Source organism: Saimiri boliviensis, chromosome 7 (genome assembly GCF_048565385.1).
Source record: "Saimiri boliviensis isolate mSaiBol1 chromosome 7, mSaiBol1.pri, whole genome shotgun sequence".
Classification (NCBI taxonomy): domain Eukaryota; kingdom Metazoa; phylum Chordata; class Mammalia; order Primates; family Cebidae; genus Saimiri; species Saimiri boliviensis.
In genome coordinates this window covers 77,873,910-77,899,252 of record NC_133455.1, presented here as the reverse complement: position 1 = coordinate 77,899,252, position 25,343 = coordinate 77,873,910, and the positions used below count along the sequence as shown (strand labels likewise).

The window sequence follows — 25,343 nt, the reverse complement described above, 5'->3', positions numbered from 1 at the left end:
AGCTAGTTTTTCTATTAGAAAAAACTCATAGCATACGTAATGTGAACCCTAATGGAAACTGAGTTTAATTAATAATAATGTATTGGTATCAGCTCATCAATTATAACAGATATGCCATACTAATACCAGATGTTAATAACAGGGGAAACTATGTCTGTGCGTGGGGCAGGAAAAAGGTATATGGGAACTCTATACTTTCTGTTCAATTTTGCTGTAAACCTCAAACTGCTCTAAAAATTCACTGAAGAAATGAGAGGTAAGAAGAAAAACTAAATGAAAAAATAAAAATGCTGAAGAAAATATAAATTAATACATAATTTAAGAATAAACTTGTAGGAATATATCAAAAAACATGAATCAAGAAGGAAAAGACTAATACACCACTAGAAAAATGAAGAAAAATGAGCAATAGATATTAAAATACTTTTTTTTTTTTTTTTTTTTTGAGACGGAGTTTTACTCTTGCTGCCTAGGCTGGAGTGCAGTGGTGCAATCTTGGCTCATGGCAACCTCTGCCTCCCGGGTTCAAGCAATTCTCCTGCCTCAGCCTCCCAAGTAGCTGGGATTATAGGCATGTACCACCACGCCTGGCTGATTTTGAATTTTTAGTAGAGACAGGGTTTCTCCATGTTAGTTAGGCTAGTCTACAACTCCCTACCTCATGTGATCTGCCCAACTTGTCCTCCCAAAGTGCTGGGATTACAGGCTAAAGCCACCGGGCCCAGCCATTAATAGACTTTTTTTTTTTTTTAAAGCAGAACAATAAATGTTCAATAAGACTATGAGAAAAATGTTCAGTCACGTTAATATTAAAACTTTTTAAATTATGAGTCACTTTCACATATGATCAGTGAGGACTGTAAATTGAGATGACCTTTGGTCAGATAAAGATTTTCCAAAACCTGGAATGTAAAATATGATTGTATAATTTGTTTTCAAGTTAGGGCATTGCCTAACTAGCCCATCTAAGATGAATTGAACCCTGACTTGTTGTTATTGATTTGCACATTTTACAACTGTAAATTCAGATGTTAGCTTGTAGAAAGTTGGTAAGATAATATTTTTGCTCAATAGAGATATAATTTCTGTCCTGCACAGAGAAAAATGATTTCTACTCTGTAAAGGAGATAGCACCAAAAGTTATGGTTTATCACCCTGTAGGACATTAATCAGATTTATATCTCATTAAGTAATAATTTATAATGATTTGAGTATTTTTCTTAGATATGTGTGTATATATATTATGTATATGTATCATATATATATATACACATAATATACATACTATATGCAGTATATACATATAGATTGTGATGTATATATACATTATGTATGTATATATTATAGATATGTTATATACATAATGTGCATAATATATGTACATATAGATGTATGTATATACAGATATAGATATCTATGCATAGATATATAGATATATGTACCTATATAGATATGCATATACATATATAGATACATGTACATAATATACATATATACTAAGATTTATGTACACAGCATATGTATATATGTATATACTTATAATATATGTATATACATATATAGATAGATATACATAATATACATATAGATAGATATACAGGAAACCTAGGCAATACCATTCAGGACATAGGCATAGGCAAGGACTTTATGACTAAAACACTAAAAGCAATGGCAACAAAAGCTAAAATAGACAAGTGAGATCTAATTAAACTTAAGAGCTTCTGTACAGCAAAAGAAACTATCACTAGAGGGAGCCGGCAACGAACAGAATGGGAAAAAAATTTTTGCAATCTACCCATCTGACAAAGGACTAATATACATAAACTACAAAGAACTGAAACACATTTCCAAAAATATCAAAAAGTGGGTGAAAAATATGAACAGACTCTTTTCAACAGAAGACATTTGTGCAGCCAACAAACATGAAAAAAAGCTCATCTTCACTGGTCATTAGAGAAATGCAAATCAAAACCACATTAGATACCATCTCATGCCAGTTAGAATGGCAATAAAAAATCTGGAGACAACAGATGCTGGAGTGGATGTGGAGAAATAGGAATGCTTTTACACTCCTGGTGGGAGTGTAAACTAGTTCAACCACTGTGGAAGACAATGTGGGGATTCCTCAAGGATCTAGAACTGTAAATACCATTTGACCCAGCAATCTCATTAGTGGGTATATACCCAAAGGACTATAAATCATTCTGTTATAAAGCCACATCTACACATATGTTCATTGCAGCACTGTTTACAATAGAAAAGACTTGGAACCAACCCAAATGCCCATCAATGATAGACTGGATAAAGAAAATGTGGCACATATACACCAAGGAATACTATGCAGCCATAGAAAAGGATGAGTTCATGTCCTCTGCAGGGACATGGATGAAGCTGGAAACCATCATTCTCAGCAAACTGACACAAGAACAGAAAACCAAACACCAAATGTTCTCACTCATAAGTGGGTGTTGAACAATGAGAACACATGGACACAGGGAGGGGAGCATTATACACTGGGGCATGTTGGGGGGTGGGGATCTCGGGGAGGGATCACTGCAGCAAACTACCATGGCACATGTATACCTATGTAACAAACCTGCACGTTCTGCACATGTAGCCCAGAACATAAAGCATAATTTAAAAAAATATTAATGGTAAGAAAGTGGTCAAAATATTATATAAAAATATTATCTAAATATTAAGTAATAACTATGTAGGCCCAGAGTCCAGTCAGGAAGAATTTCTCTGTCCTATACATTTCTCTGACCTCATTTTCACCAAAAAATAGTAGAAGGAAAAAGAAGAGAGGAAAGAAAACAAGACAAACCCCATGGCTGGATGTGTCTCAGGTAGAAAAAAATTAAATAGGAAAACAGGCGGCATTATGGATCCCTAGCAAAGCAGCCAGGATTGAGAATGCCAAGCATGGAGAAAGCAGTTTTGGATAAGGTGGGTCAGGCCTGGCCAACAAAACCTCCAGGTGGGGCCAGACACATTCTTCTGGGCTCCTCACCTGAATTTGTCTGAGAAGAATACACAGCTCACACACAGGCACATTAGGGAACAACTCCCAGCAGCAAACGTTCCCAGCTAATTTCCTACACATCTGGATTTGCCTTGAAAGTTAGACAGTGAACATGGAGGCCAGCTCTGCCACTGGACAGGATGGACCCTTTCTTAGCTACAAATTGTGGAAAGCAGAGACTATGCAGGAACCCTAAGGGGTAGGGGTTGGGTCTGTATCTTGGACACGAGAGAGGTTTGGATGCTGCCTGGACCTGCTGCCTGTCAGTTGTGGCCTATGTTTATTTATGTTACTTGGAAAACTGACAGAAAGCCACCCAGGCACAAAAATAGCAGCTTGCACAAAATTACCGGAAAGCTCGTGCATCCAAAGTGACCATTAGGGAAGGCACCTTTGGAAGTGGCCTGCATGCAGAAATGCACGCTGCAGCTTGGGGTTGGTGGGGTCAGGCTAATGAGTCTAGAAGGGAATGTTTTCACCTGAGGCTGGAAATCCAGTTCCAGTCTACCGTTTCCTCTCCTGTCCTCCCACCCTAGGTTTCTGTTTATATTGTTGCCTCTAATAAGAATATCTCTCTGCTGGGCACGGTGGCTCACACCTGTAATCCCAGCACTTTGGGAGGCCGAGGCGGGTGAATCACAAGGTCAGGAGATCAAGACCATCCTGGCTAAGACGGTGAAACCCCTACTAAAAATACAAAAATTAGCCGAGGGCGGTGGTGTGCACCTGTAGTCCCAGCTACTCAGGAGGCTGAGGCAGGAGAATTGCTAGACCCTGGGAGCTGGAGTTTGCAGTAAGCCAAGGTCACGCCATTGCACCCCAACCTGGGCAACAAAGCGAGACTCCATCTCAAAAAAAAGAGGGTATTTCTTCGTCCATGTTGCCTACATAGCAATCTCATCCTTTCCCTTACCTGGCCATCTTATTCTGAGGGTGGAGAACTGGGGGCCCTCCTCCTGCAGCACCCTGTCTGAAGAGCTCCATTGTTGAGCCTGTAAAATGGCTTATGAACCATGATACTTCATATACAAATCCAGTTTCTTGTTACAAACTGAAAGATCTGGCAGTATTGGCTCCGCACGGTTGCATGGCAGTAATTAGCTGGATCTAGTAGCAGCTGTCCCTGTTAGATGTGAGGTAAGTATTACATTTCTCCAAGGTCTTCACTACTCCCTATTGTATTTTGGCTTTGCGCACCCTTGGGGCACACTGCGCCTTTTCTAAATCTGTTTTTATTCTAATTATACTGCTATCACAATTACTTATCTGCATATCTGTCTCCCCTATTCAACTCCAGGGTAAGGTGTGTGTCTTGGTACAGTTCCTGGCTCACAGTAAGTAGATGCAGAATAAGTATCTGAATGAATGAAGGAGGCCCTTGGTAATAGGGAACATGTCTGAGCATCTCTCAAGCCATTAGTCATTTCCACTGCTCCTATGATATTAGCTGATAAGGACACAATGAAGGGCCTATTGTGCCTAAAGGTGTTTTAACCACTGCTGGATCAAAATAAACCAGCGGGCACTTCTGGGTGAAGGCAATAAGGAGAATGGAAGAAATGAAGAGAAACTCACCTTGGAGTGGATACCAAGAGTAGCCATTTGTAACCCCATTAGCAAAGTTCATTTTGTTTTTACTCTCATCTGCTTTCTTCATGTTGGGATTTCTTAAAGCATAGGTATGTGCAAGATATTGAAAAACCTCACCATCAGGAGTTAAGCTTTGGGAGTATAATGCCCTTTGCTGCATTTAAAAGATGAACCAAGACCTTTAAACTGACTTTAGAGTAAAAGGAAACACAAACACCATATTAGCAAATACATAATCACATGACACACAGATGCTCCAATTTCCCCTAGAGAGAAATCCTCCATCCACCTTGATGAATGCTGCTTCTATTCTTTCTACTTTATAAGAAAGCAAACTATAATAAGGTGATAGCCCCCAAGTAAGTCAGATACAAATCCAAACTCCTAAATCAACTTAAAAATTACATGTTCTCTGAGTCCCTCTTGCTAATTTCTGGAGGTAAGGACAATTTCCTTAGGTATTACAGGGGTGAAATAAAATTACTATTTTGGGTCCTCGTCCCACAGAGTTTTAAGAAGAGTCAACGATTACCGTTCATATGATTAGCAATAAAAGGTGAGTTGTTCCAGTTTTGTTATTTTAGTCATGTTGTCTCTTGTCAGAGAATCTAAATCTGACTATTTAGATCCTATTTTCTTTTTTTTTTTTAATTGCATTTTAGGTTTTGGGGTACATGTGAAGAACATGCAAGATTGTTACACAGGTACACACATGGCAGTGTGATTTGCTGCCTTCCGTCCCCTCGCCTGCATCTGTCATTTCTCCCCATGCTATCTCTTCCCACCTCCCCACCCACCCCGTCCCTCCCCCATTTCCCCCCAACGGACCCCAGTGTGTAGTGCTCCCCTCCCTGTGTCCATGTGTTCTCATTGTTCAACACCTGCCTATGAGTGAGAACATGCGGTGTTTGATTTTCTGCTCTTGTGTCAGTTTGCTGAGAATGATGGTTTCCAGGTTCATCCATGTCCCTACAAAGGACGTGAACTCATCGTTTTTGATGGCTGCGTAATATTCCATGGTGTATATGTACCACATTTTCCCTATCCAGTCTATCATCGTTGGGCATTTGGGTTGGTTCCAGGTCTTTGCTATTGTAAACAGTGCTGCAATGAACAGTCGTGTGTATGTGTCCTTATAGTAGAATGATTTATAATCCTTTGGATATATACCCAGTAATGGGATTGCTGGGTCAAATGGGATTTCTATTTTTAGGTCATTGAGGAATCGCCACATTGTCTTCCACAATGGTTGAATTAATTTACATTCCCACCAACAGTGTAAAAGTGTTCCTATTTCTCCACATCCTCTCCAGCATCTGTTGTTTCCAGATTTTTTAATAATCGCCATTCTAACTGGTGTGAGATGGTATCTCAATGTGGTTTTGATTTGCATGGACTTCAAACTATACTACAAGGCTACAGTAATCAAAACAGTATGGTACTGGTACCAAAACAGAGATATAGACCAATGGAACAGAACACAGGCCTCAGAGGAAATACAACATACCCACAACCATCTGATCTTTGACAAACCTGACAAAAACAAGCAATGGGGAAAAGAGTCCCTATTTAATAAATGGTGTTGGGAAAACTGGCTAGCCACGTGCAGAAAGCAGAAACAGGACCCCTTCCTGACACCTTACACCAAAATTAACTCCAGATGGATTAAAGACTTAAACATCAGACCTAACACCATAAAAACCCTAGAAGAAAATCTAGGCAAAACCATTCAGGACATAGGTGTAGGCAAGGACTTCATGACCAAAACGCCAAAAGCAATGGCAACAAAAGACAAAATAGACAAATGGGACCTAATCAAACTCCACAGCTTCTGCACGGCAAAAGAAACGGTCAGTAGAGTGAATCGGCAACCAACAGAATGGGAAAAAATTTTTGCAGTCTACCCATCTGACAAGGGGCTGATATCCAGAATTTACAAAGAACTAAAACAGATCTACAAGAAAAAAACAAACAAGCCCATTCAAAAGTAGGCAAAGGATATGAACAGATACTTTTCAATAGATCCTATTTTCTAGAATGTAAATTTCACTATTTCACTGACACATGTCCAGTTGCAGGTTGTCAGTTCAGCTACACTGCCCATCTGCTGTTGAAAAGTCACAGGAAGCATGGCTAGGGTTGGGAACAGGAAGCTCTTTTCACCCCGTTAGATAAGTTAAGTGGGGAAGGGATAGTTGGTCCTCGTCCAGAGGCAAAGAGGTAGTTTTCAGTCCCACTCTGGACTTAGGAACCCAGGACTGGGCCCGCACCTGCTTACCTTGAGCACCATTATCGAATGGGTAACTGGCCACAAGGGCACCACTGTGGAGGTTTGCAGAGAGGATGAACGTCTCCGTGTTCAGCCACTTCATGACTGCCACAGTTTCAGGCTGCCTTGAGACACTATTATATTCAAAAGCATCAGCGAAATTTCGATGCAAGTCATGCTGGTTGTAATTTTCCCTTTAAAAGAAAGAATATTTTAGGGCTTGCTGATAGGGCATAAGGGAGTGGATTCTTAACAGTGTCAGGCCCTTTGTTTTAGGCTCCAGGTGTCTGTCCAAATACGATTGTGGGTATGGCGATGGCTGACCTGGTGGCCTGCCATGACACACGCTTGGCACTCTCACCCCATGGCATCCCCTCCCTCATGATCTGCTGTTGCCAATGAGACATTAGCTATTGTGATGCAGGCACAGTTTTGATAAGTGTCTGTATTTTGGGACTTCTGCTCTAACATTCTCCCTTTTAGGACCCTGAGACCCCAATGGTAGCCACATGGAGAATCCATGTGGAGAAACGAGGAGCCCAGGTGACAGCCAGAGCTGAGACTCCAAACACATGGCTCCAGGTCAACTGTCTCAGAAAGACCAGAGCTGAGCTGCAGACCTGTGGTACGGAGAGTAGCCATCCCTGCTCTGCCCTGCCCAAATTCCTGACCTATGGACTCAATAGCAAATAAAAAGGCTGTTGCTTTGAGTCACTAATTTTGGAGTGGTTCATTACGTAGCAACTGATGACAGAAACAACAGTAAACACATTAGTTGACATAAGCGTATTTGTGAAAAGTGTCTAAATATGCTAGAAAAACTTGGAGGGAATCAAGTGGTGAGATTTTGTTCAGCTTTGATAAAGCAAACACATTTATAAACTGCATAAATATAAATGTATATTAAACATCTGAGAAATTCCAAATCTCCAAAGGCAGCTTGAAACAAAATAAGCTGTTTAAATCAGAGCTTCTTCAAGACCCGCTCTTGGTTACGGTTAGGTCTTGGACTATTGGCTCAATAAAGCGGCCAGTCATTACCAAGGGCCTGGGTGCTCTGCCAGGCATTGGGGATCTAACAACGGTGAACGCAATGGACAGGATTCCTGCCTGCAGGTAGCTTGTGGCGTAGTGGGGAGAGAGACATGAAGCAAGAAATTAGATATTGAAAGTTGTGCTCTGAAAGCAAAGTGCCAGGTGGTCTGAGGGTTTATCAGGGCATCTAGTGTATGACAGGTAGGGAAGAAAGAGTCTTGGAGGAAATGCTATTTAGGCAGTGGGAGGAAATGGAGGGTGTAAATCACTGAGGTGAGAAAGCGCCTGGTCGTTCCAGGACAGGAAGGAGGCCCAGAGGGGTGGAGGCAGGGGAGGGCGAGGAAGTGGCAAGGGAAGATGGAGAGGCTAGGTTGATACCTGTGCCAAGTAGCCTGATTGGCATTTCCTCCTGCAAGCCGGGCACAGCCCGGATGAGTCTCGAGCTTTGGCATGTCAATGACATGACACCAGCTCTGAGGGCTGCTACCATGACACACTCCTCTTGCCAAGGCCAACAGGTGCCTGGTGGGAGGCTTTGTGTTGTGTTGTGTTGAAATAAAGATAGGCCAGCCCCTCTTTACCTTCCGATGCTGTAGTAAGAATCAGGCTTTCTGACGGCTTCGAATCCATCTGGGTTCATGGAAGGCATGATGTGTATCTGGGTACTGTTGATCAGATTTGTGATTTCAGGGTCTTTGTGATCACTGGTTAGAGATAGTCGATCAACCATATGGAGCAGCCATTCCCACTCAACAGTCTGTATGTGTAAAGAGAAAAGAGGACAATATTAGGTCAAAAGAGACAATAAGGAAAGCAGCCCCTACAGCGCAAATTCCCCAGCAGGGGTCTGCACACGTGATATCTCAGACCCAAACTAGTTTGTAAGACCACCCTTTCTCAGGCACGCTTATGCCGTGACAAGTGGCAACCAGGTGGCCGTCAGCCATGGGGTGTGCTGAAAATGTTAGTAAGAGATAAAGTACCTATTTGTAAATAGCTTACACATTACAAAAATGAATTAGAGTGCAATAATGCCTCTCTTTTTTTTTTCTTTTTTTTTTTTTTTTGAGACAGTCTCACTCCGTTGCTTGGGCTGAAGTGCAGTGGTGCGATCTCTGCTCGCTGCAAACTCCATCTCCTGGGTTCAAGCGATTCTCCTGCCTCAGCTTCCTGAGTAGCTGGTGGCATGCCACCATGCCCAGGTAATTTTTGTATTTTTAGTAGAGACAGGGTTTCACTGTGTTGGCCAGGGTGCTCTCGAACTCCTATCTCAAGTGACCCACCGGCCTCGGCCTCCCAAAATGCTGGGATTACAGGGGTGAGCCACTGTGCTCAGCTGGAATAGTGCTTCTTATTATAACAATTTCCATTTGCTTGCCTTCCAAAGTATCTTCTGGAGTTGTAGAGAAAGGGGTGGCATTACAGAGAAGCACAGGAATCATGTATCTCCATGAGAATGCATGGTGCATATGAAGCTTATCATGTACGTATTGCTGGATAACAGACTTAGAACCATCACATTGGAGATTTCTTTTTTTTAAGACAGGGTCTCTCTATGTTGCTCAGTCAGCTTCCAACTCTTGAGCTCAAGTGATTCTCCCACCTTAGCCTTCCCAAGTAGCTGGGACTACAGATGTGTGCTATTGTATCAGACTACAGATTTTTATAGGGAAAATCCAAGTTTGTGATAGGCATAAAGAGGTTTCTGATTTTTACATTTGCCTATTTCCTGGTTCTCCTCTTGCACACGTGTGCAATTTTGGCCATATCAATGTATTCCGATTTCCACATTCTCACGTGTCTGAAACTTTAGTCATTTGTACATCATCCTCATAATTCTTTGCCATATCTGCATATTATCTATATACTATCTTTTACTTTGTATTTTTAAAAAAACTGGTTCACTTTTTACTTACCTTGTAATGAAACTTCATATAATTACTTTTCTAGATATATATTTCTAATATACATTAAATAAAAGCATGACTATTAAAATGTTAAAAACCATCATATCCACCTAAAATTAGCTTATATATCAACAAGAACTGGGAAATTGAAGATCTGTGAGAGATCTTGCTTTCTAATCCCTGCCCAGGAGAGAGATTATTTTTCTTATTTAAAAATATGAGTGTAAATTTCAGCCTTTCTGCTTAGACGACATGTAGTTCTCTCTGTCATTCTAGGTTCAAGGAATCTGCTTTAGAAGATTGTTGAGGGTTAGCAAAGGAGAACTCGGGGCAGCAGGTGAGTAAATCAGGAGAGTGCTGCAGGGACATTCCGGTGCAGGAAAAGATTTCATGGAGCCTCAGAGGAATTTCCAGTCATGACTTCACTGTAGGACGTCAACACTGTGACAAAGGACAAGTGATCCTTGGATGACAACTCCTTACTTGATTCCCTCACTGGCACATAAAGAGACCACATTTAAAAAATTAGTTATCCTAATAAACACAGAAAATTAAAACTGGTACTAAGAAAATTTGGGAGTGGGGGCAGTGACTCACGCCTGTAATCTCAACACTTTGGGAGGCCTAGGCAGGTAGCTCACTTAAGTCCAGGAGTTCTAGATGAGCCTGGGCAATGTAGCAAGATCCCATCTCTACATAAAATAAAAAACTGGCTGGGCACAGTGGCTCACGCCTGTAAACCCAGCACTTTGGGAGGCCGAGGCAGGCAGATCACCTGAGCTTGGGAATTCTAGACCAGCCTAACACGGAGAAACCCTGTCTCTATAAAAAATACAAAATTAGCTGGGCATGGTGGTGCATGTCTGTAATCCCAGCTACTTGGTAGGTAGAGGCAGGAGAATCCCTTGAATCCGGGAGGCGGAAGTTGCGATGAGCCGAGATCGTGCCATCCATTGCACTCCAGTCTGAGCAACAAGAACAAAACTCCATCTCAAAAAATAAACAAATTAATTTAAAAAATAAAAAATTAGCCAGGGATGGTGGCACACACCTGTGGCTCCAGCTACTCAGGAGGCTGATGTAGAGGATCACTTGTGCTGCCCAGGAGGTTGAGGCAGGGGTGAGCTGAGATTGCACCACTGCATTCTAGCATGGGTGACAGAGTGAGACCCCATCTCAAAAAGAAAAGAAAGAAAAAAAATTTGGAATATGGAATTATAGATTCATAGGCAACCATAACATTTAGAGTCTACATTCAATTCTGACTTCAACATTTTTCCTACTCATTTTTTATTCTCCTCTTCCACTACCTTGATTTGTTTTGTTTTGTTTTATTCTGAGATGGAGTCTCAGTCTGTCATCCAGACTGGAGTGCAGTGGTTCGGTGTTAGCTCACTGGACCCTCTGTCTCCTGGGTTCAGAAAATTCTCCTGCCTCAGCCTCCTGAGTAGTTGGGATTATAGGCGCCCACCACCAAGCCCAGCTAATTTTTGTATTTTTAGTATAAACAAATACACACAGATAGTGTTCTGCTGTAATTCATAGTTGGACATATTGAATAAAACAGTGTTAACTTTTGAAATGAATTTTATTGAAACTAGTTTCTGTGCAAATAGGTAACTCAAAACAGCTCAATTTTCTAAATCACAGTACAGCAATTCATTTATTTTTCTTTACATATCCAGAAGAAAATTCAGATGCATTAGCTGGTGAACAACAAAGAAAATGCCACAAAGCTGATAGTATTTCCCTTTCCTTTAATGAAAGCCTGGCTGTGTGTGTAATAAGGGAGATGTGTTGTGAAAGAAGCAGTAGCAGTGAATCCGGTAATGTTCTCATTTTCAGTAAAAAAGACTCTTGCTGTTAAAGTCTAGTCCTGCCAGTCCTAATAAGCATACCGATAGAATGCGTGTGTCTTATGAGATTGATACAAAACACAGAGCTAAATTTTACTTTACAGTAAAACTATATTGATCTCCACCTTCAACCCCAGGTATTGTGAGAAATGTGGAAAATAGTGGAGTAGCTGGTATTGGTAAAATTAGCAGTAGTATTAGTCATTATCAATGTCACTCTAGGTATTAGAGCATATTTATGGACCAGTTCACCAATGGCACATTCGAATAAATTGGAGTATAGAATTGTTTGAGAATTTTGAAGTTGTACTTTTTAAAAAATGGACAAAACAAAAAATTTAGTTCAGTTAAATATGTCAGCATTTTAAGGCAAATTTGTCTTTACTGTTTAGAGCAGGTGTCCCCAAACTATGGCCCGCGGGCCGCATGTGATCCCCTGAGGCCATTTATCCACCCCTCCACCCCCCCACCCCCCCCACCCCCCCCACACCCCCCCCCGTCGCACTTCAGGAAGGGGCACCTCTTTCATTGGTGGTCAGTGAGAGGAGCACAGTATGTGGCAGCCCTCCAACGGTCTGAGGGACAGTGAACTGGCCCCCTGTGTAAAAAGTTTGGGGACGCCTGGTTTAGAGTAAAAATAACTTTTATTATAGCCATCAGCAAAAAAGTCAGCATAGTCTGAGCTTAACATTTGCCAAATAGGTCTAGACATCAGGTAAGCTCTATTTACTAACACTGTGAAATGCAGGTTTATTATTGTATGGATGATGGGAGAGTATTGGTACTTTCTGATTACAAATACAGAATTCCAAAATATTAGTGAGCAGAATTTCTTAAGATATGTCACTGAAAGAAATTTAGTAAAAAAAATTTTTGTTAACAAGAATGCTTGACAAATGGAATATTTTCTTTTGTATGTTTTAAAACAAGCTTGTCCAACTCACGCCCCATGGGTCATATGGCAGGATGGCTTTGAATGTGACCCAATGCAAATTCATAAACTTTCTTAAAATATTACAAGATTTCTTTTTACATTTTTTCTCGCTCATCAGCTATTGTCAGTGTTAAGTGTATTTTACGTGTGGCCCAAGACAATTCTTCTTTTTCCAAAGTGACCCAGGGAAGCCAAAAGATTGGATACCTTTTTTGCTAATGTGACAGTGTCTCATGCTCATTATTCTGGATATCAGTGATCATTGCATAGTTCTCTAGAAGATGCAGGAGATGGAACCAATTGTGATAGTAATCCTAGTCTTTTATCTCTTACCTATTCTTGTTACTTCCCGTATTGTCTTTAAAATTTTCTCTTCCAAAGTAGTGACTGTATGAACGCATACCTGCCCTCTACTGTATTTAACGGAGCTGTTACTCCTGTACACCGCTAGATGGCAGGATGCGCTCCTGCTCAGTCTAAGAGCAGGTTCTTCATTTGTGGATATTTAAGTTTCTACCAGATTCCATACAGCTGAGAAGGCATTGGAGAGACAGTGGTAGTCAAAGTAGACATGGTTCTTGCCTTCATGGGGAGATAGATGATTAATGATAAAAAAGAAAATATTTAATAAATCCAATGAAAAACACAGGTTCTTGAGTGCAAATATGTGTGATCTGAAAATTAGATCCACTTAAAACTTGATAAGTACATAAACTACAAGTTTGATTAAAAAGATAATTTATCTATCTACCTATCTATCCATTCATCCATCTGTTTATTTATTTATTGAGACTGAGTATTTCTTTATTTATTTAGATTTAATCTCACTCTATCGTCCAGGTTAGAGTGCATTGGTGCAGTCTTGGCTCACTGCAACTTCTGCCTTCCGGGTTCAAGCGATTTTCGTGTCTCAGCCTCCTGAGTAGCTGGGATTACAGGCACCCAGTGCCATACCTAGCTAATTTTTTTTTTTTATTTTTAGTAGAGACAGGATTTCACTATGTTGGCCAGGCTGGTCCTGAACTCCTGACCTCAAGTGATCCACCCGCCTTGGCCACCCAAAGCATTGTGATTACAGAGTTCAGCCACTGAGCCTGGTCCACCATTTAATGTATAGTCTTTGTTAAAGTTATATCAGAATGATATTTAGAGTCCTTGCTTTGAACCTGGGACACTGCCTTGTTACTGATGCGGCTTTGATAAGCAGAGGAACACCAGGATTTTGAATTGAATTAGATAAAAACGTCCTGAATATGCAGGGCGCCCTGATGTTTTACACTTGGGGGGATACGAGGGGGAGGCCATGCTGTTAGGCACATGTTGGGGCAAGGGCAAGAGGACACCGGTGGGAATCAGCAACTTGGGTGAACTCAGTTTTTAATGGCTTGCATCTGCATCTTAAAGGTGGCCGGTCTGAGTCTAAGACCCAGGGCTTTTATGTTAGACAAAAAGCTGTGGAAGACCTTCCAAAGACCCCTTTTCCTTTCTATTTGCCTAAAATAATTTCTTAATAACTCCTATCATGTTATCAAAGTGGAGTAGAATGGTATTTCTTTTTTTCTTTTTGTTAGCCCTGTCCTGCATTCTCTTAAAAAATCCTATTAAAAATCTTTCATTTTCAGGCTAAGTCCCTAGTTGTAAAAGCTTTTGGTAGGGCCAGTTTTTTTTTTCTTCTTCTGAATTTTAATTTCTCTCATTTGAGAATGTTATAGTCATCATTGGGAGCCATCATTCACCGGTTTGTGAAAGTACATTTCTCTCCCATCTTTTCTTTCTTTGGGATTTAAGAAATTGTGGGAAACTAAGCCTGTTCTAGACTGTACACCATGCAGTTTATGTTATGATCTATTGTCATCTTTGCAGCCTCCAGTTCCATTTTCGGCTAAGCCTGGGGGTTTTTAATAACTTGTTTCTACAACTCATTGTCACAACTGAAATTCAAACAATTTTAGGTATTTCTGACTACAAAAATCTAAGATTTTTGCAGAGCAAGCCTATTTGATGCTTTTAAAATATCTTTTTATTTTTCAGACAGCCTCTCAGTCTGTTTTCCCAGGCTGCAGTGCAGTGGCATGATCATGGCTTACTGCAACCTCTACTTCCTGTGTTCAAGCAATCCTTCCTCCTCAGCCTTGAGAGTTAGCTGGGACTACAGGTGTGAACCACCATACCTGGCTAATTTTTTTACTTTTTTTTTTCAAAGATAGGTCTCAGGCTGTTGCCCAGGCTGGTCTGAAACTGCCAGGCTTAAGTGATTCCCCTGCACTGGCTCCCAGAGTGTTGAGATGAACAGGTATGAGCCACCACTCCCAGCCTGATGCTTTAGAAACATACAGTATTTAATAGTTTCTGGGGCATTCTTTTGTGAACATTAGCCAAAACTTCTTAAAACCACTCCCAATTGCATTTTTTTATAGTTCCCTAGGACTAGAGTTGGCAAACTTTCTGCAAAGAGCCAGACAGTTAATTATTTGGGCTCTGTAGGGCCATGTTTTCTGTCACAGCTACTCAGCCCCACTCTTGTAATGCAGGAGCATCCACAGACAAGTAAACACATGGGCATGGCTGTGCTCACTCAAACTTTATTTATACACATAGGTGGGTGATGGGCCACAGGTGCAGACCCCTTCCAGGAGCATGTTTTCTGAGACTTCATGTTTCTTGTGATTTACCCCCTTATTCTAAATTAGCGCACTAAGGACTTGGGTTAGTTGAAGTATTTGGTTTGTTGGGTTACTTTGTTTGAGATGTTAATTGTGTCCTAACTTGCCTTGTGATTCTAACCTGAATGTCAGCAGAGCCCTTGTTAGGAATGAGAGCTGAAGCTTGATGAATGTTGCTTTTACTATTTCTTAGCATGACTCTACAAAAGTCTTTTGACATCAGAGGCCATAAAAGAATATACTTTGTGAGGGTCTTGATCTTGAAGTGGGGGACGACGGCTGAAAGGAAGCTTCTCCAGAGTGCAGCTACCACCCAGTGGGACAGAACCAGAGTGATAACCGCATCTCCGAGGGAGGTACTGCGTTTGTTTTAAAGGGACTACTTGAACAGCAGGATTAACCCCCCAAAAAGGCAGTGAAAGCAGCCCAAAGCCATCCAGCTGAGACAAGGCGGGGCACTGCCCCACCTGGAAAGTGTATCAGTCATGGAGGGTGTGGGGGGAGCATCACCACCTCGGTTCTCTGAAGCAGATACAGCAATTCACTCTGAGACCTTGGCAGCACACAGACCAGGAAAAGGCCGCCTTGCTGAGAACCACCCGAAGTCACAGACCCAGACGACAGCCCAGGCCAAGACCGGTGTTAGCGCAGACCAGGGCAGAGATTTGGACTAATACTGAGAAAGCTTGCAAAAAGGCACTCCCCATACCACAAAAGGGAGAGTTGAAAGTGGGGAAGGGGATATGACCAGACAGGCCCCTTCCCCACAAGATCCAGCAACCAGAGTCCCTCTCCTGGGAGAGTTTCAAATTAACACATCCTCCGCCTGGGAACAGCAGGCTTGGCAGAGGGAAAGAGCCCACAATTGGGAAACTGGAGCTAACCCCACCATTATGGAAACCAGGTGAAGAATGAACAGCAGCCTGGCTGAGACTGAGGCAGACAATGGACAGACTGTCTCATGTGGCACACAGACACCTGTGTTAAAAAAAAAAAAAAGGCCTCACACAGGAGAAATAACCCCAACTTTAACAGAAAGGACGTCCACTCAGAGAAGATGGGAAGAAACCAGTGCAAAAAGGACAAAAACTTCAAAGTCCAGAATGCCTCTCCTCCCCAGAGAGATCACGACTCACCAGAAAGGTGACAAAACAGGTCAGAAAACTATTTTGACAAGCTGACAGAAGAAGGCTTCAGAAGATGGGTAATAACAAACTTCTCTGAGCTAAAAGAACATGTTTTAACCCAATGCAAAGAAACTAAGAACCTTGAAAAAAGATTAGATTAAATGCTAATTAGAATAAGAAGCCTAGAGGAGAATATAAATGACTTGATGGAGCTGAAAAACACAGCAAGAGAACTTTGTGAAGCATACACAAGTTTCAATAGCTGAATCAATCAAGCAGAAGAAAGGATATCAGAGATCGAAGATCAACTCAATGAAATAAAAAGAGAAGGCAAGAAAAAAGAAAAAGGGGTGAAAAGAAATGAACAAAGGTGCCAAGAAATATGGGATTATGTGAAAAGACCTAATCTGTGCTTGACTGGTGTAACTGAAGAGAACAGGGAAAATGAATCCAAGCTGGACAACACTCTTCAAAATATTATCCAGAACTTCCCCAACCTAGCAAGGCAGGGCAACATTCAAATACAGAAAATACAAAAACCACCACAGAGATATTCCTCAAGAAGAGCAACCCCTAGGCACATAATCGTCAGATTCACCAGGGTTGAAATGAAGGGAAAAATGCTAAGGGCAGCCAGAGAGAAAGTTTGGGACACCCACAAAGGAATGCCCATCAGACTCACAGTGGATCTCCCAGCAGACACCCTACAAGCCAGAAGAGAGTGGGGACCAATATTCAACATCTTTAAAGAAAAGAACTTTCAACCCAGAATTTCATAACCAGCCAAACTAAGCTTCGTAAGTGAAGGAGAAATAAAATCCTTTATGGACAAGCAATTACTGAGAAATTTCACTGCCACCATACCTGCCCTACAAGAACTCCTGAAGGAAGCACTAAACACAGAAAAAAAATCCAGTACCAGCCACTGCAAAAATGAACCAAATGGTAAACACTAATGATGTAATGAGGAAACTGCAATGACCAACAGGCAAAACAAACAACCAGTAAGAAAATGGTAGGATCAAATCCACATATAACAATATTAACCTTAAATGTAAATGGCCTAAATGCCCAATCAAAAGACACAGACTGGCAAACTGGGTAAAAAGTCAAAACCCATCGGTGCACTGTATTCAGGAGACCCATCTAATACGCAAAAACACAAATAGACTCAAAATGAAGGGATGGAAAAAGATCTACCAGGCAAATGGAGAGCAAAAAAAAAGCAGGGGTTGCAATTTCTCTGATAAAATTGACTTTAAAGCAACAAAGACTAGAAGAGACAAAGAAGGACACTACATAATGGTGAAAGGATCAATACAACTAGAGCTAAAAAGCTGTGAAAAACCTTCCAAGGACCCTTTTCCTTTCTATTTGCCTAAAATAATTTCTGAATAACTAACTATCCCAAATATATATGCACCCAATACAAAAGCACCCAGATACATAAAGAAAGTTCTAAGTGACCTACAAAGAGACTTAAACTCCCACACAATTAAAATGGGAGACTTTAACACTCCACTGTCAACAATAGACAGATCAATGAGACAGAAAATCAATAAGGATTTCCAGGACTAAAATGCAGAACTGGAACAAGCGGACCCAATAGACATCCCAAAAACTCTCCACCCCACAGCCACAGAATATACATTCTTCTCAGCACTACATGACATTTACTCTAAAATTGACCACATAATTGGAAGTAAATCACTCCTCAGCATATGCAAAAAACCAGAAATCATAACAAACAGTCTCTCAGATCACAGGGCAACCAAATTAGATCTCAGGATTAATAAACTAACTCAAAACTGCACAACTTCATGGAAACGGAACAACTGGCTCCTGAACGTTGACTGGATAAACAATGGAATGAAGGCAGAAATAAAGATGTTCCTCAAAACCAACAAGAACGAAGACACAACATACCAGAATCTTTGGGACACATTTAAAGCAGCGTCTAGAGGAAAATTTATAGTAATAAATGCCCACATGAGAAATGAGGCAAGATCTAAAATTGGCACTGTATCATCAAAATTGAAAGAGCTAGAGAAGCAACATTGAAAAAACTCAAAAGCTAGCAGAATACAAGAAATAACTAAGATCAGAGCAGTACTGAAGGAGATAGAGACACAAAAAACCCTTCAAAAAATCAATAAATCCAGGAGCTGATTTTTTGAAAAGATAAACAAAATAGACAGATAGCTAGCCAGATTAATAAAAAAGAAAAGAGAGAAGAATCAAATAGATGCAATAAAAAACATTAAGGGGATATCACCACCAATTCCACAGAAATACAAGCTACCATCAGAGATTACTACAAACAACTCTATGCACCAAATAAATTCCTGGATACTTGTACCCTTCCAAGCCTAAACCAGGAAGAAGTTGAAACCTTGAATAGATCAGTAACAAGGGCTGAAGTTGAGGCAGCAAATAACAGCCTACCAACCAAAAAAGTCTAGGTCCAGACAGGTTCACAGCCGAATTCTATGAGATGTACAAAGAGGAGCTGGTACCAATCATTCTGAAACTATTTCAAACAATACAAAAAGAGGGAATCCTCCCGATCTCATTTTATGAGACCAACATCATCCTGATTTCAAAACCCAGCAGAGATTCAACAAAAAAACAAAACTTCAGGCCAATCTCCATGATGAACGTAGATGGAAAAATATTCAATAAAATACTGGCAAACTAATTGCAACAGCACATCAAAAAACTTATGCATAGTGATCAAGTAGGCTCCATCTCAGGGATGCAAGGCTGGTTCAAAATACGCAAGTCCATAAGTGTAACCCACCACATAAATAGAACCAAAGACAAAACCACATGATTATCTCAATGGATATTCTCAAAGAGAAGGGCTTTGACAAAATTCAACAGCCCTTTATGCTAAAAACTCTCAATAAACTAGGTATCGATGGAACCTGTCACAAAACAATAAAAGCTATTTATGACAAACCCACTGCTAGTATAATACGGAATGGGCCAAAAATGGAGGCATTTGTTTTGAAACCTGGCACTAGACAAGGATGTCCTCTTTTTCCACTCTTATTCAATATAGTATTGGAAGTTCTAGCCAGAGCAATCAGGCAAGAAAAACAAATAAAGGGTATTCATTTAGGGAAAGAGGAAGTCAAATTGTCTCTATTTGCAGACAGTATGATTGTATATTTAGAAGAGCCCACTGTCTCAACCCAGAATCTCCTGAAACTGATAAGCAACTTCAGCAAAGTCTCAGGATACAAAATCAATGTGCAAAAATCACAAGCATTCCTATACACCCATAACAGACAGAGAGCCAAATCAAGAATTAACTCCAATTCACAACTACAAGAAGAGTAAAATACCTAGGAATGCAACTAACGAAGGAGATAAAGGACCTCTTCAAAGAGAACTACAAACCACTGCTCAAAGAAATAAGAGAAGACACAAACAGATGGAAAAAACTCCATGCTCATGGTTAGGAAGAATCAATATTGTGAAAATGACCATACTGCCCAAAGTAATTTACAGATTTAATGCGATCCCCATCAAACTACCAATTACCTTCTTCACAGAACTGGAAAAAAAAAAAAACAAAAAAAAAAACACTTTAAACTTCATAGGGAACCAAAAGAGAGCCTGCATAGCCAAGATAATCCTAAGCAAAAAGAACAAAGCTGGAGGCATCATGATGCCTGATTTCAAAATATACTACAAGGCTATAGTAATCAAAACAGCACGGTACTGGTACCAAAACAGAGATATAGACCAATGGAACAGAACAGAGGCCTTGGAGGCAATGCCATACATCTACAACCATCTGATCTTTGACAAACTGGACAAAAGCAATGGGGAAAGGATTCCCTGTTTAATAAATTGTATTGGAAAAACTGGCTAGCAGTGTGCAGAAAGCAGAAACTGGACCCCTTCCTGACACCTTACACTAAAATTAACTCCAGATGGATGAAAGACTTAAACATAAGACATAAGACCATAAAAACCCTAGAAGAAAACTTAGGCAAAACCATTCAGGACATAGGCATAGGCAAGGACTTCATGACTAAAATACCAAAAGCAATGGCAACAAAAGCCAAAATAGACAAATGGGATCTAATTAAACTTAAGAGCTTCTGGACAGCAAATGAAACATTCATTAGAGTGAGCCAGCAACCAACAGAATGGGAAAAAATTTTTGCAATGTACCCATCTGACAAAGGGCTGATACACATAACCTACAAAGAACTAAAACACATTTACACAAACAAAAAACCCATCAAAAAGTGGGTGAAAAATATGAACAGACACTTTTTAACAGAAGACATTTGTGCAGCCAATAAACATGAAAAAAAGCTCATCATCACTGGTCATTAGAGAAATGCAATTCAAAACCACACTGAGATACCATCTCATGCCAGTTAGAATGGCGATCATTAAAAAATCTGGAGACAACAGATGCTGGAGAGGATGTGGAGAAATAGAAATGCTTTTACACTGTTGGTGAGAGTGTAAATTAGTTCAACCAAATTGTGGAAGACAGTGTGGTGCTTCCTCAAGGACCTAGAAATAGAAATTCCATTTGACCCAGCAATCCCATTACTGAGTAGATACCCAAAGGATTACAAATCATTCTGTTATAAAGACACATGCACACATATGTTCATAGCGGCACTGTTTACAACAGCAAAGACCTGGGACCAACTCAAATGCCCACCAATTGAAGACTGGACAAAGAAAATGTGGCACATATACACCATGGAATACTATGCAGCCATAAAAAATGATGAGTTAGTGTCCTTTGTAGAGACATGGATGAACCTAGAAACAATCATTCTCAGAAAAGTAACACAAGAACAGAAAATCAAACAGCGCATGCTTTCACTCATAGGCGGGTGATGAACAATGAGAACACTTGGGCACAAAGGAGGGAGATCACACACTGGGGTCTGCTGGGGGTGGCTATGGGAAGGATAGTAGGAGGGAGGGTGGGGGAGCGATAATGTGGTGAGAAATGTCAGGTATAGGTGATGGGGGGATGGTGGCAACAAACTACCTCACCATGAATGTACCTATGCAACAATCTTGTGTGATCTACAATATGAACCCCAGAATCTAAAGGACAAAATATATATATATATTTTGTTTCTGCTTTTAGAACTGAGGTAGATATGAAAGTCATTTAATCTAAACTCCTTTTCTAGATGAAGTAGCTATAGCCTTTAGATGTTAAATGATATGGGCTGGGCACAGTCACTCATGACTGTAATCCCAGCACTTTGGGAGGCTGAGGTGGTGGATCACTAGAGGTCAGGAGTTCAAGACCAGCCCAGCCAACATGGTGAAACCCCATCACCACTAAAAATATAAAAATTAGTCTGATGTGGTGGTGGATGCCTGTAATCACAAGTACTTGGGAGGTTGAGGCAAGAGAATTGTTTGAACCCCGAAGGTGGAGGTTGCAGCAAGCCTGGATTGCACCACTGCATTCCAGCTTGGGCGATAGAGTAAGGCTCTGTCTTAAAAGCAAAATTAAATGATGCATGTAAGTGTTAAATTAGCTACTTGGTGGCAAGTGTAGAATAAGTCATATCCTGACTGCAGGACTTTTTCCAGCTGTAGCCTTCTACTTCATATATGCTCCTACCCTTAGCCACTGACAGCAAATATGGGCCTGAAGATCTTATTGGGTATTACTTATTTATTTATTACGTATATCTTATTTATTGAAGCTCTGAAATGAGGAATCAGATGAGCAGCTACAGACTTTTAAAAAAACTGTCTAAAGGCTCTTTAAAAGGAAATCTCAAAGTTTTTTTAAAAAAATATACATCTATGACTTGAGACATTTTTCTAAAAAAAAAAAAAAATCCCGTAAGTATCATAAGTGTTGTGTCATGTTACTTGCATTTTACTAATGTGGACATACAATGATGAGTAAGACAGGTCTTAGCTCAAAAGTATATATAATTCAGATGAGAAACAAGCCAGCAAAATTGTGTTTTGCATAATTTATGTGTGAGACTATGTAATTCAGTGTTATACAAGTAGTGAGGATAATCAAACAAAGAAGAACCTTTTCAGTTATGGTATTGACAAAGGCTTAGTCAAAGAGAAATGAATAGGATTTTAAAACTGTGAAATTATTCTAGTTGCGGGGGAAGTGTGGAAGTTGAAATGCCAAGATTAGGTGAGGAAGGTGGGACGCTCGCGGGAGGCTAGGAGTTCAAGACCAGCCTGGACAACATGACAAGACCCCAATCTAAAAATAAAGTAAAAATAAAAGAGAAAACGGCAGCATCAGCCTGTGAGGCCTGTGGGTGCCTGCATCCTCCTGTTCCCCCCACGTCCCCAGCTCCCCAGGGTTTCCCAGCTCCCCCCCAGCCTGCTCTGCAGTGGTCTGCTCCGGTTGCCCCCTGTGGATTCAGGTTCCAGACAGAAGGCTGCCTGTTCTCTGCCCTTTGTTGTGGCCCCCACAGGCCCCGGTTACTGCGGCGACCACCAGAGCAGCCTTGGCACTATGGAGGAGCCCCAGGCTACCCCTGAGCCATACTTGAGGCTGGTTCTGGAGGTGCCACACAGGGTCGTGGCAGCACTGCGTCAAAGTATGGGAGCAGATTCTAATTCTTACGGTTTTCCATGGGAATGGGTGATAGGGGCAGCTATGTTTGGATTTTTTGCTATTCTCTTTTTTTTGTGGAAAGGTTTTAGATCAGTTAGGAGTTGGCGTTATGTGGGAAGACAGAAAAAGCTTGCTGAAAAAATTGTCTAGACTAATTGAGGAAAAATGTCAACTACTTGAAAAACTGAGCATTATTCAAAAAAAGTATGAAGGCCATGAAGTGGAGTCATCTTTAAAGGATGCCAGCTTTGAGAAGGAGGCAACAGAAGCACAAAGCTTGGAGGTAACCTGTGAAAAGCTGAACAGATCCAATGCGGAACTTGAGGAAGAAATACTATGTCTAGTAAAAGAGTTACAAGAAGAGAAGTTGAAACAGTCTGAACAAAATGAACTGATGGCTGATATTTCAAAAAGGAGACAGTCTCTAGAAGATGAGTCAAAATTCCTCAAATCACAAGTAGCTGAAGTCAAAATGACCAAGACTTTATTTCCAATCAATGAAGAACCACTGAACACAGCAGTAAAAGATGCTTTGGATGAAAATTCTCAACTTCAGGAAAGCCAGAAACAGCTTTTGCAAGAAGCTGAAGTTTGGAAAGAACAAGTGAGTGAACTTAATAAACAGAAAATAACATTGGAAGACTCCAAAGTACACGCAGAACAAGTTCTCAGTGCTAAAGACAATCACTTCAAGACTCTGACTGAACACTTGCTGTAGATGAAAGATTGGGCAGCTATGCTTGGAGAAGACAGAACGGGTGAAGACAACGTGGAGTCAGAACTGAACAGTGAATCAGAAAATGTTGCATACTTAGATCATCCTCCAAACGGAGCTTTGAAGAAACTGATTCATGCCGCTAAGTTCAATGCTTCTTTCAAAAGCTTAGAAGGAGAAAGAACCCAAATTAATATTCAGTCATCTGAAGTTGATAAAATGAAGGAAGAACTTACAGAACGTATTACAAATCTTGAGACAGAACAAGCATCTTTGCAGTCAGAAAACACACATTTTGAAAGTGAGAATCAGAAGCTTCAACAGACAAAGTAATGACTGAATCATATCAAGAAAATGAAATAAAACTCTACAGAAAATTAACAACAGAGGAAAATTGCTGGTTAGAGACAGAAGAGAAACTTTCTAAGGTAGACAAAAGGATCAGCAATGCCACTGCAAAGCTGGAGGCCTATAGAAACCGAGCCAAAAATCTTGAAGAATTGGAGAGAACGATGCATTATTATCAAAAGCGCACTATTTCCTATGAGAACAAAGCGCATGATAATTGGTTTGCAGCACGAACTGCTGAAAGACATCTCCATGATTTAAGGAAAGAAAATGCTCATAACAGACAAAAATTAACTGAACTAGAGTATAAATTTGAACTTTTTGAAAAAAAATCTGCATTCATTGGATGTTCCAAAAGCACCATTTCACAGAGAGCCTTCCCTATATGGCCCCTCACCATTGGGTCAGCCTTCATCTGAAACAAGAGCTTTTCTGTCTCCTCCAACTTTGTTGGAAGGTCCACCCAGAGTCTCACCTTTGCTTCCAAGGAGAATAGGAAGAGGCTCAAGAGGCTCAGGCAATCCTCTGGACCATCAGATTACCAATGAAAGAGGAGAATCAAGCTCTGATATGTTAACCGATTCTCACAGGGGTCCTTTGGACACTGGGCCCCTGTCACGTCTGTGGGAAAAGGGAGATTCTGGAGATGATTTTCCACCAAGGGATTTCCCAGGTCCACCACATGCTCCATTTGCAAGTATGCTTGGTTTTTAAACATTTTTTTTAAAGCTCAGTATGTGTTTTATTATTCAGAGATATTAATTTTACTATCTGTTAATGTAGTAGCACATAGGAGGAAAAAGTGTTCCAGCATACTGTGAGTGTAGCATTACTTTTCTGAATTGGGAAGGCAGGCAGCCATAAGTGGAATGTAATGAGGTTTCACATTGATTCATCTTAATAATATAGAATTATTTCTGTATTTTGGTAGTCAAGAAACTAATTGACTTTTTGCAGGTCTTATAAAACTAAAATTATTTGTATCTTATTTGGTAGCAATTTGTTACTCTGGCAGTTAGTTAAAATAATTAAAATTTATATTCCAGCATTAAAATTACTGGCTATGATATTTTTAAAAGTCTTTTTCATAAGTAGTTCTGATGTAGTCCTACTTATTTAAAACTTAAAATGCATTTATTATGTTTGACCTAATTGTTGAATTTATTGAATTCTTTTAAAGCTTCACATAAGAAAAAGGAGTAGTATATTGCTTTTATCTTCATACTTTACCATTTTGAACTATAGGGTTCTGCAGAAGAAATATGTGGTTACC

At 40.4% G+C, this 25,343-nt stretch overlaps 1 protein-coding gene and 1 pseudogene across 1 annotated transcript; one reads left to right on the top strand and one right to left on the bottom strand.

The window, feature by feature from the left end:
* Nucleotides 1–4,460: 4,460 nt before the first annotated feature.
* LOC141585212 (carboxypeptidase M-like) lies at nt 4,461–15,475 on the bottom strand. The gene is made up of 5 exons (XM_074403473.1): nt 15,401–15,475; nt 8,501–8,676; nt 6,894–7,078; nt 5,413–5,419; nt 4,461–4,764 (listed from the first exon to the last, which is right to left on the bottom strand). The coding sequence occupies exons 1-5, from the start codon at nt 15,473–15,475 to the stop codon at nt 4,461–4,463; spliced, it is 747 nt and encodes a 248-aa protein (XP_074259574.1).
* A 7,194-nt stretch (nt 15,476–22,669) lies between these two features.
* LOC101045151 (melanoma inhibitory activity protein 2-like) lies at nt 22,670–25,110 on the top strand (annotated as a pseudogene).
* Nucleotides 25,111–25,343: the final 233 nt, after the last annotated feature.